Source organism: Sturnira hondurensis, unplaced genomic scaffold (genome assembly GCF_014824575.4).
Source record: "Sturnira hondurensis isolate 20B ecotype Veracruz unplaced genomic scaffold, ASM1482457v3 Scaffold0023357, whole genome shotgun sequence".
NCBI lineage: Eukaryota > Metazoa > Chordata > Mammalia > Chiroptera > Phyllostomidae > Sturnira > Sturnira hondurensis.
The window spans coordinates 106,895-126,395 of NW_028095988.1; the positions used below are offsets into that span (position 1 = coordinate 106,895).

The following is a 19,501-nucleotide window of genomic DNA, read 5'->3' on the forward strand; positions in this document are numbered from 1 at the left end:
TTGTAATAGCATAATCAGTAAATAAAATTTTTTAAAAAGTAGAAACACTTAATTCAGGTTAGACATAAACTTATATTGGAAAAGTAAATATTTTCAGACTGAAATAATTTGAAGTAAAACATAAATCCAGAAGTTACTGTTAAAAAAAAGTTAAATTCTCTTTTAAATCAATGAGCTAAATAAAGCTTTAGAAGAAAATAAGTTGTGATAATAGCAGAAACAGTAAAAACAAGAATAATCATGAAGATTGTGGCAGGGTAGAAAGAAACAATGAAATAAGAAGTACAGATTTTTTTTTTAATTTTTATTTATTTATTTTTAGAGAAAGGGGCAGGGAGGGAGAGAAACATCAATGTGTGGTTGCCTCTTGCACAACCCCTACTGGAGACCTGGTCCACAACACAAGCATGTGCCCTGACTGCAAATCGAACCAGCGACCTTTTGGGTTCGCAGGCCAGTACTCAATTCACTCAATTCACTGAGCCAGACCAGCCAGGGCAGAAGTACAGACATTCAAACTCCAATACTAATAAACTGAAGGGAAGAAATTAATGTATATTTATAAAAAGTTTATATTCTTACAGATATGTACTTTAAAACATAGTTTAAATGTTTATTGTACCAGAAGCCAAAGTCAGGACTTTCTTTTTTTACAATAAAAGTAGTAGACTGTTTCATAACTACCAATTTGTACTTAATTACTGTACCTCTTTCACAGGGATATAAAATCCAGTATAGGGACTGTAGTCCATGTATATGGTGTCAAGTGAGTATTGGAAATTTTAGGGGGAACACTTTGTAAAGTGCAAAATGTGATCGATTGTCTAACCACTATGCTGTGTACCTGAAACCAATATAAAATAATATTGAAAGTAAACTATAACTGAACAGTAAAAAGATAAAAATAAATAAAAGTAGTAGATATCTCTTTTCTGTGTTGATTGGAGGTAACCTGAAAGAATTTAGATCAAACATGATTCAAAAAAATAGATCTGTTGTCTTTTTTAGGCTTTATGTGTAAAATATAGGTGAGAACAGTTATTTAATTCTGCTCTTTCTCCTTTCTTTACCTTACCATATTCTTCCTCTGAGAGTCTCTAAAGTTATTTGGTCTCTAAATGATTGGGGCATTATGTATATACAGAAATATGCATACAACTTTTATTAATTCAGTGCTCGGTTTTACCAGCTTTGAAAATAAATTTTTTTAAAGATGCTTTTTAAATCTTTTGGAACTTCCGGCCAATATGGAGGCATAGGTAGATACACTTTGCTCCTCACACAACCAAAAGAAGGACAACAAATTTAAAAACAAAGAATAATCGAACTTGGAAGTCCTACAACCAAGGAGTTAAAGAAACATTCATCCAGACCGGTAGGAGGGGCAGAGACCAGCAGTCAATACAGAGAGGACTCACCGCAAGGCAGTGGCTGGCTGAGTGGGTGGTCCTGCATTTGCATGTGGATAAACTGGGAGGAACAACTAGGGAGTGAAACAGACCGCACAACCCAGGATTCTAGTGTGGGGAAATAAAGCCACAAAACCTCTGACTGAAAAAACCAGTGGGTGTTGGGATGGTGGGAGAAACTCCCAGCCTCACAGGAGAATTCATTGGAGAGACCCACAGGGTCCTAGAATGTACACGAAACCACCTAGCTGGTAATCAGCGCCAGAAGGGCCCAATTTGCTTGTGGGTAGTGGAGGAGGTGACTGCAAGCCAACCGAGAGCCAAGCAAATGACATTGTTACTTACCTCTTGGACTCCTCCCCCACATACAGTGCCACAAAGCATCAACATGGGTTGCCCTGCCAATCTCACTGGCAAATACCTAAGGCCCCACCCCTTAGAACATAACAGGTGTGCAGACACCAAGAAAAAAAAATATATATATATATGGCCCAAATGAAAAGAACAGATCAAAGCTCCAGAACAAATACAAGTAAGTGATGAAGGGATAGCCAACCTGTTAGATGCATAGTTCAAAATACTGGTAATCAGAATACTTATAGAAGTGGTTGAGCATGGTCACAAATTAGATGAAAAAAATAAAGGCTATGCATAGTGAAATAAAGGAAAATGTACAAGGAAGCAACAGTGGCAGGAAGGAAACCGGGACCCAAATCAACAGTGTGATTTTCAGAAGGAAGAAATAAACATTCAACCAGATCAGAATGAAGAAACAAGAATTCAAAAAAATGAGGAGAGGCTTAGAAACCTCCAGGACACCTCTAAATGTTCCAACATCCGGATCATAAGGGTACCAGAAGGGGAAGAGGAAGACCAAGAAATTGAAAACTTATTTGAAAACATAATGAAGGAGAACTTCCCTAATTTGGCAAAGGAAATAGACTTCCAGAAGGTCGAGGAAGCTCAGAGAGTCCCAAAGAATTTGGACCCAAGGAGGAACACACCAAGGCACATCATAATTACAGTACCCAAGATTAAAGAAAAGGAGAGAATCTTAAGCAAGAAAAAGGAGACAGTTACCTACAAAGGAGTACCTATAAGACTGTCAGCTGATTTCTCTAAATAAACCTTACAGGCAAGAAGGGACTGGAAAGTAGTATTTGAAGTCATAAAAGGCAAGGATCTACATCCAAGATTACTCTATCCAGCAAAGCTATCATTTAGAATGGAAGGGCAGATAAAGTGCTTCCCAGCCAGATAAGGTCAAGTTAAAGTTCATCATCACCAAGCCCTTATATGAAATGTTTAAGGGACTTATCTAAGGAAAAGATGATCAAAACTATGAACGGTTAAATGACGACAGACTCACAACTCTGAACATTCAAACCTAAAAAGAAAACAAAAACAAACTAAGCAAACAGAACAGGAATCCACTCACAGAAATAGAGACCACATGGAGGGTTATCAGTGGGGAGTGGAAAAGGGAAAATGGAGGAAAAGGTACAGGGAATAAGCATAAATGGTAGGTACAAAATAGACAGGGGGAGATTGAGTAGTATGGGAAATGGGGTAGCCAAAGAACTTATATGTACAACCCATGTATATGAACTAAGTTGGGGGAATGATGGTAGGAGGGGCGGTATAAAGCAGAGGGGAGTCAACAGGAGAAAAAAGTGGGACAACTGTAAGAGCGTAATCAATAAATTAAAAAATAAAGATGCTTTTTATAGAAAGATCAGGTTATACTACTGAAGAATCTCACTGGCTAATATAATAAAAAGTTATTTCTTTTATGTATATACAAGGTGGGGCAAAAGTAGGTGTACTGTTCATATGGAAAATAGTACAATAAATAATAACAAGAATAAATGGTTTTACCTCCTCAAAACTTTAAATCTAGTTTTGCCCCCATCCTGTATGTATTTGTGTATGTGTATAGTATATATTCTTTTATGCATGTGCACATATACACAAACATACTTAATCTGTAAATTTTATAACATAACCTAGAGTTTTCTGTGGAAGAGTTCTACAGATTTATAGATTGTTTTATCCTACTCTGCTTAATTATATCTGGTAACATAAATGAGTTTATTTCAACTTCCCTTGGAAAAAAGAGCATCACCTAAACTATAGCATATATTTAACTCACCTCCTTAACTAACCAGAAAAGGTATAAACCAGCAGTTTTTATACACATAACTGAATTCTGATTTATACACCTTGGAGTGGCTTGAGAATTAAAGATGCCCATTTTTGCAATTAAGTGGGGAATAGATTTTTCATTAGAAGGTAGAAGAGGAAAGCTAAATAGTTTTTAAACTTCTGAATGAGGTCTTTAGGGTCCAATTTTGTGCTTTTACCCAACCTTATGTCTGCATAGATTTCTTTCTCTCATCTTCTCTCATCTTCAGGTTGATGTGGCAAAACATATTTTAAATCCAGGTAGTGAGGGGTTTTTTTCAGGGGAGGTGAGATTTGCATTATTTGCCCCCTACCTGGATGGAATAATTGAAGTAGGTTCCCCCTGCAGATGATTTGAGTTTTCAGTATTTATGGTTGCAGTAGTGGCTTTTTAGTGTTAACTTACTTTTGAGTGTTTTCATTGAATATAACTAAAATTTCAAAGATGACAGCAGAGCTATAAATGTGTTGCTATTTTAAGTAGGTCAGTAGAATTTTGTTACCTTGTTTTTCTGCTTGAAAAATTATAGTATAATCTTCTTGTCATCCTAGTATGGTAGGTGATGATGAAGATGCATTCAGTGATTCAGAAACCACTGAAGCCCTGACCCCGGAAATGTTAGCTAAGAAGTAAGTACTGATGACTGTAAAGCATTTTCACTTATGCTGGTTTTTTTTTGGTTTTGTTTTGTTTTAGATTTTATTTATTTATCTTTAGAGGGAGAGAGGGAGAGAAATATCAGTGTATGGTTGCCTCTTGTGTGTCCCCTGCTGGGAACTGGCCTGCAACTCAGGCGTGTGCCCTGACTGGGAATCAAACCACGGTTGTTTGGTTCACAGGCCCGCGCTCAATCCACTGAGCTACACCACCCAGGGCTCACTTATGCTGTTTTTAGTTGGACAGTTAAAGGTATTTACTTGTATGAGTGTTAATAAAAAATGTGCTAAATTTATCTGGATTTTTTTCATAACTTTTTATAGTCTTGTTTCTAGATTAAAATCAAGATATGCAGTTGTTAGAAAGATTAGAATATCAGAGTCTAGTACTGATTATCAGAGTCTAGATTGTGTTTTTTTGATTTTTTAAATATCCTACCTCCTGAGTTTTAAAGATGAAAGTGAAAAAGGCAAAAATACATGAATTCCTAAAGAAAAGCTCTACTTCGTTGCTGTCCATTGATTTGTCACTCTCCACTCTTCTTGTTATTGGTTTCTACATCCATGCCCACACACTTGCTTTTTATTTTCTTCATCAGATTATATATTAGATCAGCTAGTATATTAATAATATTTAGGTGTTTATGTTTATGACACTCAAAGTTGAAGAGGTCAACTCAGCTGATAAAAGAATATCACAGTGTTGATTTCTTTGTAAATGATTGTTTAGATTAGCTGCTGCTGAAGGCTCGGAGCCAAAGTATCAGGTTCATGAACAAGAAAGCAGTGGAGATGAAGACAGTGACCTTTCACCTGAAGAACAAGGTAGTTTATTTCCCTTTATGCTTTTAGCATTATGTTAATAATTTTTGCTGAAATGAACTTATTATTTGAGAGATTGTGAAATGGTTTTTCTTTTTGCAAAGAGAGAGATTATATCTAGTCTCTCTCAACATTTTACAATTCAGATTCTACTTATGTGGGTTTATCAGAACAACTTCCCCCCCACCCCGCCCCATGATATTACTGACTTTAATTATTGGTGTTATTTTGTACTTTTTTTAGAAAAAAAGTACTTTTTACTTTTTACAGTATTTATTTATTAAATTAATGCTATTAGAGTCATCAAATGTTTGAATGCTTTTGAAGTGGGTAAAAATAAAAGCTGATTTCCCAGTTGCTTATGCTTTTCCTGTTTTAAGACAGTGGTGAAAATTAATGATCCAGGATAGACATAGTATGAAGATTTTTATTAGCTCCCATCAAACAACAACAACAAAAAAAACAATAGTGTCATAGGAAAGGATGTAAAGATAGCCTCTCAACAAGGATAGAAAAAGCTCTTGTAGCCAATATAGCACATACACAGTTAAGGCATTGCTACTTACTCATTGTTTCTGTTTTTGCAAGTAACGAAGTATGAAGAGAAGGAAGATAGGTCTTTCACCTTGTTGCTTTTTATACTTTTTGAACCATGTGAATATATAATCTTAAGAATTAAAAATTATGTAGTTTATTTTAAACTATTTTTAAAAGGAAAATAACAAGCCTTTGTGTAGGGGGAAAAAGAGGCAAGAAAAACATGCACGCCCTTACAGGAAAAAAAAGAGAGAAATAAGAGTAGTATGGAACTTGAAGCTTTGAAATACAGGGACTTACCTATATTGTAAAAGAAATTCCGAATTTTTGTGATATGTAGCTGATAAGGTATAATTTTCTATTTCTTCCTCTCATCTTTAGAAAATAGCTTATTTAATGAAATTATGATGGTGCAAGCCTAATTGTCTTATAACAGAAATTTTACAGATAGTATAATCTCAAGTCTTACTATCTCTTCTTCCCTCAGTAACTTCCAGACATATATTTTCCCAAAGTATACCCCAAAAGGCCCTAGAAGTAGGTTTCAAATATAAATTGTTTCTAGATGATTGTTTCTTTATTATTCTCTAAAAACATGATCTACTGAGAACAATGAATTATTAACCTATATTGACAATATTCATTAATAAGTTTTTCCTCAAATTGTACTTCTGTGAAGTAGCCAGCAGGGGGAACCATTGACTAGTTACATTTTCCCATGCTTGGTTTTTCCTAGTAGTAACTGCTATGTATATATAAATGTTTGTTCCTTTTAAACAAATTACATGTCTAAAAATCCTTATTTATTGACAGAAATTCTTAGAACAAAGGGTCTTGTAACTGATAGCATAACAATTAAGATACTGGCTATAGCAGACAGATCTAAGTTTATATTCCAGGCGTGTCACTTATCTAATATGCTTAATTTCTCTGAGCCTCCATTTCCTCATTTTTAAATGGGGAGCTATAATAATATTTCAGTCATTGATAAGTATTAAATTAGATAAAGAATTTAAAACAGCATTGGTTCTTGGCATATTACAAGTTCTCAGTAAATACTAACTTTTAAGAACCTAAAATAATTTGTATATTCTTCATTATTTTGTAAAATGGTAAAAGAAAGTATAAAAGTGATAATTCACTTGTCTAGTATTGTAGATTATTATTATAGCTGGGCATGAAACCTGAATGACCTTGTACTCTTTGCATTATGTTGCTCTACCATACAAGGATTGTAAATAAAATGAATACATTCAGTGTTTTTAAATTATATAATTTTGAGTATTCCAAAACTAGACAGTATTTATAACAAACAAAACTGAGTTTAATATCTGTTAGAATTAAAAAGAAATAATTTTCTTAAGACTATGAATATAATTCACAAAAAATACTGTACTATCAACTCCTAGGAACAAGAAACTACATAGTAAAAGTGTTAAATTTTTTACTATGTACTTCCTATCCTTTCAGATCAACAAAGATTAAAAAGAATGATCATATCTCCCTTGGTGTGAATGTAGAGAAATAGTTTACTCATATACTGTTAGTGGGCATGAAAAATGGTTTGGCTTTTCTGGAGTACAGTATAGCAATATATAAGCCAAAAACTTTATTACAAAGTGTATTCTTTGATCTAGTAATTCAGTTTCCCAGAGTTTATTCTAATGTTTTTAAAACGTGTTTAACCAGATCCTGCTTAATATACATGTACACATAAAATTACAAACATTTCACAAAAGAGCGTTCACCTTTCCAACACATATGTGATATGCATTGATTCTGTTTTATTTCATTTTTTTCTTAATGCTAGGTGTGGCTCACTAAAAAGTCATGAGGCACAGTTTGAAAAAACAGTAGTTAATACCAAGAAAATAGAGCAGATGCACAAACATGTATATATATTACGTCATAAAAACATTAAGAATATAAAGGAAGAAAACAGGAATCCTTGACTAAGAATATGGGATAAAATTATAATCATTTAATTTTTATAACCATTTAAAAATTACATTCATTTGCAGTGTGTGTGGCAGAATTTTACTATCTTTTTATTGTCTAAGAGTGAGGGGTTGAATTATAACTTAGTACCTTTGTAACATTTAAAAACTATATAAATCTGCTAGGTACATGGCAGAATTTTACTGTCTTTATATACTTTTATTGTTTAAACTTTGCATCATTTTAAGGTTGAAAGAAAAGATCACTGTTACATTTCCACCAGACCTAGGCATAAACTAAGACTTCCCTGGACATACTGGGATTTTATGGTTATCCTAATGGAAAAAAAAACCAGCATATAAAATAGTATATTACTGATTTTTATTAAAAAATACATTTCTAGGAAAAAGTGTAGAGTCATAAAATATTAATGGTGATATCTGAGGAAATTAAGAGTGATTTTTTATTTTTGTTTCTCTCATGAAACTGTGTTACTTTGTAATGAGAAAAAGTGTTATGTTTTTAGTAAATTTATCTGGTATTGGAGGCAATTAAAACCTTTTGTGTATATTGCCTTGTACATTACCTGAATACTTTAAAGGCATAACTAAAAATTTAGTCATGAGGTCTTGGCCTTTGTAATGCTCCCTTTTTTCTTTTAAATTTTACTCTTCTTTGTAATACTGTACTCTGAAAGAGTAAAACAAATCACAAAAGTAATCTGTAAGCAGAGGAGAAGAAATATGTCTGGCAAGATCTTTATGGGATGCTGAAATGGATGTTGATCTCAGAACTTTCCTGAAAAGTGATTGATGTGTGATGATGTGAACTTAAACACCTGTTTTAAAACATAGGTATACATAATGATAAAAACTGGCAATTAGAGGACATTGAGAACATACTTTGAATAGGTCTATTATGAGAGATTTCTACTCTTTGCTTCTCTATGTCTTTTTGACATTAAGATATTTTTATGAATACCATAATAAAGCTGTGGTGAATGACTTTCAGTGCTCTCTTGTTTGACAAAATAAATAGTTGGCAATTTTATACCAACCTTTTTTTTGTTTTTTAATTTACTAATCTAAGAAATTTTAAAATCTTCAAATTATTTCTTTATAAGCGGTTGATCTTTAAAATGCCATCTATTAAATGTGATCAGCTATGTTTATTTGCTGCTAGTTTAATATTTTTGTGGTGAAGAATATAAATGAAAGAATAGTCTAGAATTACTTCACTATTATAACACGTTTTTCTTAAAATTACACCTGGGAATGAGATGTTTTAAACTAGAATGTTTTAAATCATAGCAATTACTTAATGAATTATAAGAATTTTTCTTAATTATAAAAAGAGAAAACTTGAAAAATGTTAAAATTATCCCATAGATTCTTGATGCAGAATTAACTACTGTTAGTTATGAAGTCTTACTTTTTGTGTGTATGTATGCATGTAGGCTTTATATATAATATTTGTACATACTATTCATCAGTTTCTACTCTGTCAGTACACACACACAGTATTATAGCTTGCTTTCTTTCCTATTCATCTCTTTCTGGAAAAACTAATGGCTTTATTCTTATAATCCAGTTAAGATGTACTTGAACCATCTAAAACAAAGGTTGACAAACTTTCCATGTTAAGGGCTAGAAAGTAAATAATTTCAGTTTTGTGCATCTTAATGGCCTCTGTTGCCACTACTCGACTCTACCTTTGAGCACAAAAGCAACCATAAGCAGTTTACAAAAGCAAATGAGCATAACTCTGTTCCCATAATATTTACCAACAAACACAGGATAGTTTTTGAACTAAAGACTGTCTAAGCCTATTTTTCTGTATTTTACAGAAAAAAAGCGCCAGTTTGAAATGAAAAGGAAACTTCACTACAATGAAGGACTGAATATTAAATTAGCTAGGCAGTTAATTTCAAAAGACCTACATGATGATGAGGAAGATGAAGAAATGTCAGAGACTGCAGCTGGAGAAAATATGAATATGGAAGAATCAAATCAAGGTTAGATCTTTCAGAAATATTCCCGAGATTCCTGTGATCCTTTGTGCCTAAATAATACACTTATTTTGCTGGCATGCAATTATGCCAGAAGTTTTTAAAATTTAAACGCCTGTGGCCAGAGTTAATATAAGACTATATGTTATATTATATTGCTGTGTGTTTTGGTTTATTTCATTTTAAGCAATGATGTTTTGTTTTCATGTTAAGCTATATTGGTTTTATATCATTTGCTCTGTTATAATTAAGTTTTAAACTGTTTTAAAGAAACATGTTTTTAATAGGAAAAATTTGTTTAATGTCCCTTTGGGTGTAAAATATATCTTTCTTTTTTTTTAAAGATTTTATTTATTTATTTTTAGAGAGGGGGAAGTGAGGGAGAAAGAGAAGGAGAGAAACATCAATGTGTGGTTGCCTCTCACATGGTCCCCACTGGGGACCTGGCCTGCAGCCCAGGCATGTGCCCTGACTGGCAGTCAAACTGGCAACCCTTTAATTCGCATCCTGTGCTCACCACTGAGCTACACCACCCAGGACAAAATATATCTTTCTAATGTTTGATTCTTTTGACTGTTGGATTGGCAGGTTATTTGGCTAATTTTTATTTTATTTAAGTCTCAATCTGCCTATCAACTTTATCAATCATAGGAAATAGATTTTATTTATTTATTTTTAATAAACTTATGTTTGATATTCCATGAAGGTGCTTTTCAGTGGTGATGTAACTTTATTTGTTGTACCTTTGATGGCTCTTAGAAAAGTAAATACTTACTATATTATTGTCTTGGTAAGCTTATATGAAATATGAGTGATTCTGTGATAAACCTGATGACTCTCATTATAATAAAAATATTATAGTATTTTTGATATTTCATATTAGGCTTTACCCTTTCGTGCAGTTTGTTTTATATGGCACTTAATTTCCATTTTATACACCATAGTCTCTTTAGCTTATATTTAATTTGAACAGACTTTATTTTGAATAATTATTATATGTCTCTTCTTTTAAAGTTTATTATCCATTTTTAGTTGACCTATCTCCTAATTGGTCTTTGTTTCCCATTTACCTATATCTTGGTGATTTATTTTGATGTCCTCAAAAATAAATGTTTCTTTGGTTGTAAGTTTTTATTAGATTCTACTCATACTTTCAGTTCTTAATGACTCTGAGGTCTCTAGGCTGGGTAGCTCAGTTGGTTAGAGCTTCATTACAATATGCCAAGGTTGCAGGTTCCATCTCTGGTGGAAGCAGCCAAAGAATGCATAAATAAGTGGAATAACAAATCAATCTTTTTCTCTCTCTACCCTCCCTCCCTCTCTCCCTCCCTCTCCCCTCCTCTCCCTTTCTATCCCCTCTTTCTCCCATCCTCTCTTACCCCTCTTCCTCTCTCTAAAAATCAATACATTTAAAAAATTCTTAAATGACTTTGGCCAAACCCTGGGAATACTTCCCTTATTCACCACTGGAAATTTGCGCCAGCAACTCTGTGCCATAGGTTAAAGGGATTTCTGTTTTTAACCCAAAACTTTTGAAAAGAACTCTGGCCTAATGTATCTCTACTTGTAAGACATTAGGTTTCACACATTTAGTACATAAATTGTTTTTGCTTAAAGATAATGATTAAAATTTGCATTAGTTCTCAGTACAGTGATTTTTCTTCAGTGAAGATGAAGTACTCCTTACATAGGAGTGTATTCTACTCAGCTTCATAAAGTCCACAAGGATAGAAAAGACTACATAACAAGGCACAGGGAAGAAAGTGCCCTATATATTCTCTACCCTTTATGGTTCTTAAAAAAAAAATCTTACCAGCTTTTAAAATCTCCAAATTTTATGGAACCCATTATTTTTTGAGCATTGTTCCTGTCTTTCCTCTTACCTGACCTGTTTTATTTGTTTTTATAAAAAGAAAAGTGGTTTGTTTAGACTCTGAGGAAATATTTAATAATTTTCATACCATAAATATAAATCTTTATAGCTTTGGATATTTGAGTTGTAGTAAATTCTGCTATCCACCTGTGACTTGTTCACAGAAATGTTCTGTCTGAAACCTATTGTTCCTGTCACCACGTAGACACTTTAGTTCTGCTCTTCAGAATATTTAGAGGGCATGCCAGATTCTTTCATGTCAGACTAATTTGCCTGCATGAAAAACACCTTATTTGTTTTTTAGATCTTTATATTTGTTTACCATCAATGGCAGTAGAAGGGAACTTTAGCTCAGGGAAGTTTCAAGGTTGGCAATACACGATAAACAAATTATGCTGATTTTTTTTATCTTTGTAGGATCTGCTACAGGTGACCAGCTGCAAAACAAATCACAGAGTTCATAGAAGAGATTTGTTCAACGCTGTAATTGTGGGATACAAACCCTGTTACTATATAATATTTCTTCTTGTTCTCTACACTCATGACTTAGTACAAAAATGCATACCACTTATTATATGTTGCCAAGAATTAAATAACTTTAGAGACTGATTAGACTGAAACTGCTTAATTGATACTTTAATTGTGCCTAGTACTTCACCACAAATACAGCATAATACCATCAGTCCAAAACTGCAAGTCACTTGTAAGAACACTGGTTAATTTGTATAAGATGTTATATAGCTTTTTATGCTTAGAGGTTTAACAGTATCTTGGGGAGGAGATCTAATTTATTTTCTTCACTTCTAGATGTGATAACTCTTATAAACATTTTTAATCAAAATCCAATTGTAACAACAGATTATATAGACTGAAAAGTTTTTTAACACACATCTCAATTTGGTTTACCTGTTTAATTGAAAAGGATTGTAAGAGTTAGCATTTTCTACCCTACTACCTTTAAATTACTTTTGAATTTCTTTATGTTTACAAGGAAAGGATTAAACTTTTTCTCACCAAAATTAGTTTTTTTATTCACAAATAAATTATCAGGTTAAACTTGGGTTAACATCTGCACTTTTTCTGTTTATTTGATTGGCAGACCTTAAGAACAGTTTTTTAAACAAATATAATTCTAATATACTCTTAGCATTCCCTTTATATTTCTTTCCTAACCGCCTGCTTTTGTTTCCTACCCCTTTCTACATATATGCATACAGTAATCCTTTACTTTTATAAAGGGTCATAAAGATTGTTATGATGTTAGGAACTCTTGCTACAAAAATGAAAATCTTATTTTTGACTATCAATGATGATTTTTTTCTTGTAATACATGGAGAAAATAGATTTAATAGCAGTTCTTATAGATAGGAAATATGATTCAACTGCAGAATTTCTACATTGCTCTGATTTACAGCTTGCTAATTAAATTGCTATTACTAGTTTTATTGTTTGATTTAAATAAACCTTAGAAAACAAGAGAGATTTTTTTGCCATGATGAGAAAGGTATATGTAACTGTGATATGATGATAATTCCTAAATATACAGTCAGAGGTAATCCTGAACAATTTTTAACTTAAAAACTTTAATCCCTGCTTTAAGGGAATATGATAATGTATGTACTATGACAAATGTACTTTATTCTTCTAACACAGCAAGATTGAGATCTTTTTACCCCTGAAATGAAGTGCATGATCTGACTAGTTTGGCTCAGTTGGTGGGGTGTCGTCCCACAGTACAAAAGGTTACAGGCTCATTCCCAGTCAGGGCACATGCCTAGGTGGCAGGTTCAGTCCCTGGTCAGGGCACTTACAAGAGGCAAACAATTGATGTTTCTCCCCCTCCCTTCCTCCCTTTCCCTCTCTCAAATAAATAAGTAAATAAACCAATATTTTTCTAAAAAGAAATGAAATGCAGTTCCTGTTTATCTTGGTTTAGGGATGGTTTCATTTTTAGTCAATTATTTGTATCTTAATTTTTTGTTGGTACCCAAAGAATCCATTATATGAACAGACTTTCTAAATAATTTCTATATATTATATATATAAAATGGCTTGTATTGAACAGCTTATCTTCCAGTTACAAGTTTATGGAAATATCCATATGTCAAAATAAATAAAAAGTAGGGGAAATCTTTGCTTTTAAAAGAATATTTTTATTATTTTGAATGACTTTTTAAAAAAATGGGAGCCAATCAAAGCGCTTATGAACTGCAGGTATAGTATTCTAACTGTATACCATGGTAGCTATTAATACCACAAAGCAATGTTTGTTTATCTTTGCCTTTCAAATGTAGAATGTTAAGGTTTTCTTACCTATTTAAACCTATTTAGGGGCATTTATGCTTATGCGTATGTTTGTACATACATTCATGCACACAGATCTCTTTTTGGTTTTCTCATTTTAACTACACACTCTTCTTAGAAAAATCTGCTATACAGTAAAGAAAAGGTAAGCCCTTTAAAAGCTGCTGCTTTTGGTGTTTTCTACAACTTCCTAAAACTTCAATCACAGAAAAACTCATTTCTCATGTTAAGAAGTATCGATAGTTATCCCTGGGGAGTAAGTCATGGCCACTAGCATGCCCAGTTGGATTTTAGGTAGTTGAATATAACTCAGTAAAACTTTTCATCAAATCATGAGTTCCTAATTAACACAGTATTGGACTACATTAAAAAAGCCTTTATGATTCAAAACACATTTTTCTTTGGAGAAAGTTACCTGTCAATCAATATTCAGTTCTAGCCACGGTAGATTTTTCATTCAACTTTTTAATCATTATCACTTCCTCTGTTTAATTCTTTTGGTCTCACCATCTCTGTTCATTTGTTTTTTAGTCTGAAATTCAGTAGTGATGTTCTCTAAAACCTAATGATAAAATAAAATAGAATAAATAGATTGTTAAGAATAAATTGAAGATTAAAGTGAAGTGCCATTTATTGCTAGACTTTTATTTTGTTTACATTTTTCCCTTTAAATTGGTACACTGAACGTATTGTAATAAAATATGGTGATGTGACAGTTGCCTGTATGTGGATTCTACTTTTTTGCTACGCAGCTATCTCAGGATTATGTTCCATTGGCCAAGTGTTCTGGATACCAGAAGATCTTGAACTACATTGTGATAGGGTAGTTTGTTGAGTTGTGATAGAAATAATAGCAAAAGACACAGGACTTCCAGTCAAGATGGAGGCATAGGTGGACACACTTCACCTCCTTGCACAACCATTGGAAGAATTATAGCCATTCCTGGCTGGTATGGTTCAGTGGATTAAATGCCAGCCTGTAAACCAAAGGGTTGCAAGTTTGATTCCCAGTCAGGGCACAAACCTGGCTTGCAGGCCCGTTCCCCAGATGGGGGCATGCTAGAGGCAACCAGACATTGATGTCTCTCTCCCTTTCTCCCTTCCTTTCCCTCTCTTTAAAAATAAAAATCTTTAAAAAAATACAACTAGATCTCAAAAACAACACCCAGAATCATCAGAAAATTGAGCAGTATTTAATTCTGACAACCAAGGATTTAAGGAAGCCACATTTATCCAGATGGGTAGGAAGGGTGGAGTCACAGAGATGGGGCTAAGAGGTGGTGTGTTGTGGACAAGCGGTGGAGGCGGCAGTGATGGAACAGACTGCTCTGCATGCACTCATCATCGATAATTGTGAAGCAGCCCTGGCTGGTGTGGTTCCGTGGACTGAGTGTCAGCCTGTGAACCAAAGAGTCTCTGGTTCGATTCCCCATCAGGGCACATGCCTGGGTTGTAGGCCAGGTCAGGTCCCCAATAGGGGGCATGTGAGAGGCAACCACACGTTGATGTTTCCCTCTCTCCATACCTTCCCCTCTTGTCGAAAATCTTTTTTTAAAAAATTGTGAAGGATGCCCTGGGAGCATATGGTCCCAGGCCAGATTACACAGCCCAGAGTTGCAGCACCCATACAATAAACCCCCAGTACTTCTGGCTGTAAAAACCAGTGGGGGTTAAGGTGGTGAAAGAAACTGCTAGATTTTCAACTAGTAAAAGGCCTGTGTGAATTTAAAAACACCAAAGCAGCAGCTGGAAGGGGACTAATCACATACAGGAAGTGAGTGAAATGACTGGAAATAGGGTGAGTCCTGGGAGTACCTCCAGAAGCCAGACAGCAGCATTGTCCCCTCTACAGCCTGCCCCCTGACAAGTGGAGCTACAGAGCAGTGAGGTAGGTTGCCCTGCCCTGGCAATACCTAAGTCTCTGCACAATTTACAGGTGCCTTTGCTACACTACTACTAAGACGGAGTAAAAGCAGCTTTACCTAGTACACTGAAACAAACAAGGGAGGCTGCCAAATTGAGGAGGCAAAAAAATGTGGCCCAAATGAAAGAACAGAACAAAACCCCAGAAAAAGAACTAAATGAAATTAAAGTAGCCAACCTATCCAATGCAGAGTTTGAAACACTGGTGATAAGGATGCTTGGAGAACCCACTGAGTACAGCAAAAAATGAAGAAAATGAACATTACACAGTGAAGTAAAAAACACAGGGAACCAACAGTGACAGGCAGGAAACTAGGATTCAAGTCAACAATTTGGAATAAAAGGGAGAAATAAACATTCAACCAGGACAGAAAGAAGAAACAAGAATTCAAAAAAAAAAATTGGAGAGGTTTAGGAACCTCTGGGACAACTTTAAATGTACCAACATCCAAATCAAAGGGGTGCCAGAATAAGAAGAGGAAGAGCAAGAGATTGAAAACATTTGAAAGAATATTGAAGGAACTTCCCTAATTTGGTGAAGAAAATTGACATATGAGTCCAGGAAACACAGTCCCAAACAAGTTGGACCCAAAGAGGTCTACATGAAGACACATCATAATTAAAATGCCAAAGGTTAAAGAATAAGAATCTTAAAAGCAGCAGGAAAAAAGAAGACAGTTACCTGCAAAGGAGTTCCCATAAGCTGATATCTCAAAAGAAACTGCAGGCAAAAAGGGACTGGCAAGAAGTATTCAAAGTGATGAAAATCAGGTACCTACAACCTAGATTACTTTATCCAGCAAAGCTATCATTTAGAATAGAAAGGCAAATAAAGTGCATCACAAACAAGGTAGAGCTAAAGGAATTCATCGTCACCAAACCCTTATTATATGAAATGTTAAAGGGACTTTTTTTTTAAGAAAAAGAAGGTCAAAACTATGTTTTAGACATAGTTTTGTCAAAATGTCATTTGACAGTAAAGTGACAACAAACACAACTATCAACAACTGAATTTTTAAAAAAAACTAAGCAACTAGAACAGGAACAGAATCATAGGTATGGAGATCATCTGGAGGTTTATCAGCTGGTAGTGTGGAGAGGGAGAATGAGAGAAATGGTATAGGGATTACCCATAATTGAAGGGGAAAATGGGGGGATGTCAATAGTGTAGGAAAGGGAGAAGCAAAAGAACTTACATGCACAACCCTTGAACAGGAACTAAGAGGGTATTGCTGGAGGGAAGTGGGGTACTGTGTGGAGCAGGGCAAAAGGAAAAATTGCCACAACTGTAACAGCATAATCAATAAAATATACTAAAAAAGAAGTAATAGCAAGAGATACAATTTTGGGAACCTTTCATTTGCTCCTGCTCAGCATTTTGCTAGGTCTCTAATATATGATCAAACCAGCCATGTAAAGCAATTATTCTTATCCTTTGTAAATGAGGAAAAGGCTCTTGGCCGAATTATCTAGTCCCAATATCTGTCTCCCATCCAAGTACTAACCAGGCCCGACCCTGCTTAGCTTCCAAGATCAGACGAGATTGGGCACATTCAGGGTGGTATGGCCGTAGACCCAATATCTGTCTCATACATGCTAAATTACAGGATTCAATTCTAGCTTTAACTAAATTTCTTGGCCTTTAATGTTTTTTTTAGGTACAGAAAATTCATTTTAGAATGAAATGAATTCTAATTAAATTACAAATTAAATTGTATTTGGATTCTTGATTCAGTCCTTTGCTTAAGGGGTAACACTTTTTTAGCCTCACCTGAGGGTTATGTTTATTGATTTGAGAGAGAGAGGAAGGGAAAGAGAGAAAGAAACATCAATCAGTTGCCTCCCATATGCTCCCAGACCACAGATTGGACCCCCAACTGAAGTTGGTGCCCCGACTGGGAGTCTAACCTGCAACGTTTTTGGCGTATGACACAATGCTCCCACAAAATGAACCACCTGTTTGGGGCTAGGAGTAACATTTTTTACATGTTTTGAGTTTGGGGTTGGGGGTGGTAATAGGAAAATTTGGAAACTATCTGTTTCAGGATTATGTGCCATTTAGGAAAAAAATCTCTTGAGATGTCTAAGTGTATATAATTTGGTTTCATTCTGCAAGTTTGTTTCTAAGCAACATGCTTTAAACTCAGAACATTTTTTTTGTAAATATGAAGCTAGCTTATAAAAACTAACATATCCCTTAACAGGCATTTCCCAGTGTGTCCATGAAACTTTCAGTCCCACAGCATGTTCCATGAAAAGGAATCCGTAAACAATAAGCTTTGCAAAAACTATATACTTTATCCTCCTACCCACTTAATAATGCACACCATTGTAAAAGGCTGAGAAATCCTGCATAAAGAACGTGTTTAAAGCTTGGTTTAACCTAGCAGTTTTTGAACATATTTCACCATAATCATCCCTCCCCCCACCACTTGCCCCTCAAGTAGCATCCCAAATGGGAATAGGGGAGGTATACTAGGGTCTCCAAAATCTCATTGAAGTTGGACTTTTTCCTAAAAGAAGAGATGAGTTTGCCAGTGAAAGAGAGAAGACGTGGTAGAAATAACTGCACAATATTTATGGATTATACATGATTTACTAAGCATAAGGCCTTGATTTTTGCTACCGTATTTAAGAAACTAAAATATACATCCAGGACAGATGAGGGTGTGGTTGATGTGGTTGGTATAAGCTGATGTAGTATTGATAAGACTATAGGCATGCTTTGTTTTATTGTGCTTTCCAGATAACTGCTTTGTTTGTTTGTTTACAAATTGAAGGCTAGACCTGGCACCAACACTGGGAAACTAAAAAATTTTTGTGACTCGATATATTGTGGTGATCTGAAACCAAGCCCACAACATCCCTGAGGTATGCCTGTATTGCTCAAAGACTTGCTGCTTTGAGCAGTTTTCCAAAAGGCCTTGTCTTCCCGATCAGCTCTTGCAAAACTGGCAGACGAGTACATCTGCTGCTCTTTGGGAAAATAAAAACAGATAGCAAGTCTGCTTGGTCCGGATCACACCTCCCAAGCCTTGGATAGCTACCCCAGCCAAAGTGGCTTGTGGGGTGGGGGGGTTTGGCTCCTACACTTTAAATATGGGTTTGACTCATGTAGTCTTTTATTTGAGGAATTATTTGGGGGAGGTAATTCTGAGAGTAGGTAAGTGAGGGTGGAATTGGCAAGTGTTTAGTCATGATTTTATCCCAACTGCCCAATCTGAAATATTTTTCAGTTAAGTCTGCCAAGTGAGGGTTAAGCATTTCAGTTGTATTACCAGTGGGAAATACTGGAATTGGAAGAGAACATCTATAAATTTTTGTTGTCTGTTTAATTCTTGAATTGATGACAGAGTGTTGACTAGAAATATAAGAGGATTGTGCAGGCCAGTCTTTTGTATCTTAACATAATTTGACCTCACTTTTAGGTAAAGGACATTATAAGAAGCTTTGCAGCATGCCTTGGTCTAAAAAATTGTTCAACTTGAAAATTTGTCACCAATAACAGACCTAACAAACATAGGAAGAAGGTTTAATTATACTCTTGTTTAGTTTTACTCCCTGGAAACTGAGTATCTCTTACATAACTGACTGTAAGACTTAAAAGACAAAATATATATTCATCTCCCTATATGTAAGAGATGCCCAGGTGTAAAGAACTTTTATTGTAGGCCACCAGGCCAAGCTAACTGGGAGAGATGAATATAAGACTCTCCTTTAGAGATTTCAAACTTTCATGTACATACAGAGCAGAGAGTACTTGTTTTGGAGGAACAAGGAAGAAGTAAGCAATACACTTATCCTCTCCAGCCATTCTATGGGGGCTTTTCTGGTATGGAAGGCTGG

The 19,501-nt window shown here is 34.7% G+C and overlaps 1 protein-coding gene and 1 pseudogene across 2 annotated transcripts in view; both read left to right on the top strand.

The window, feature by feature from the left end:
* The window catches only part of PPP1R2 (protein phosphatase 1 regulatory inhibitor subunit 2), a 42,913-nt gene extending 28,463 nt beyond the window's left edge, over positions 1–14,450 (top strand). Inside the window, exons 3-6 of one of the 2 annotated variants that reach the window (XM_037037495.1) lie at positions 4,146–4,223; positions 4,981–5,078; positions 9,394–9,561; positions 11,846–14,450. In XM_037037495.1, coding sequence (XP_036893390.1) covers positions 4,146–4,223; positions 4,981–5,078; positions 9,394–9,561; positions 11,846–11,892 — 391 coding nt within the window. In that variant the 3' untranslated portion in view covers positions 11,893–14,450. The remainder of the gene's footprint in view (positions 1–4,145; positions 4,224–4,980; positions 5,079–9,393; positions 9,562–11,845) is intronic. The other variant, XM_037037496.1, reaches the window with a different exon arrangement.
* On the top strand, positions 5,541–5,649 carry LOC118981008 (uncharacterized; annotated as a pseudogene).
* Positions 14,451–19,501: the final 5,051 nt, after the last annotated feature.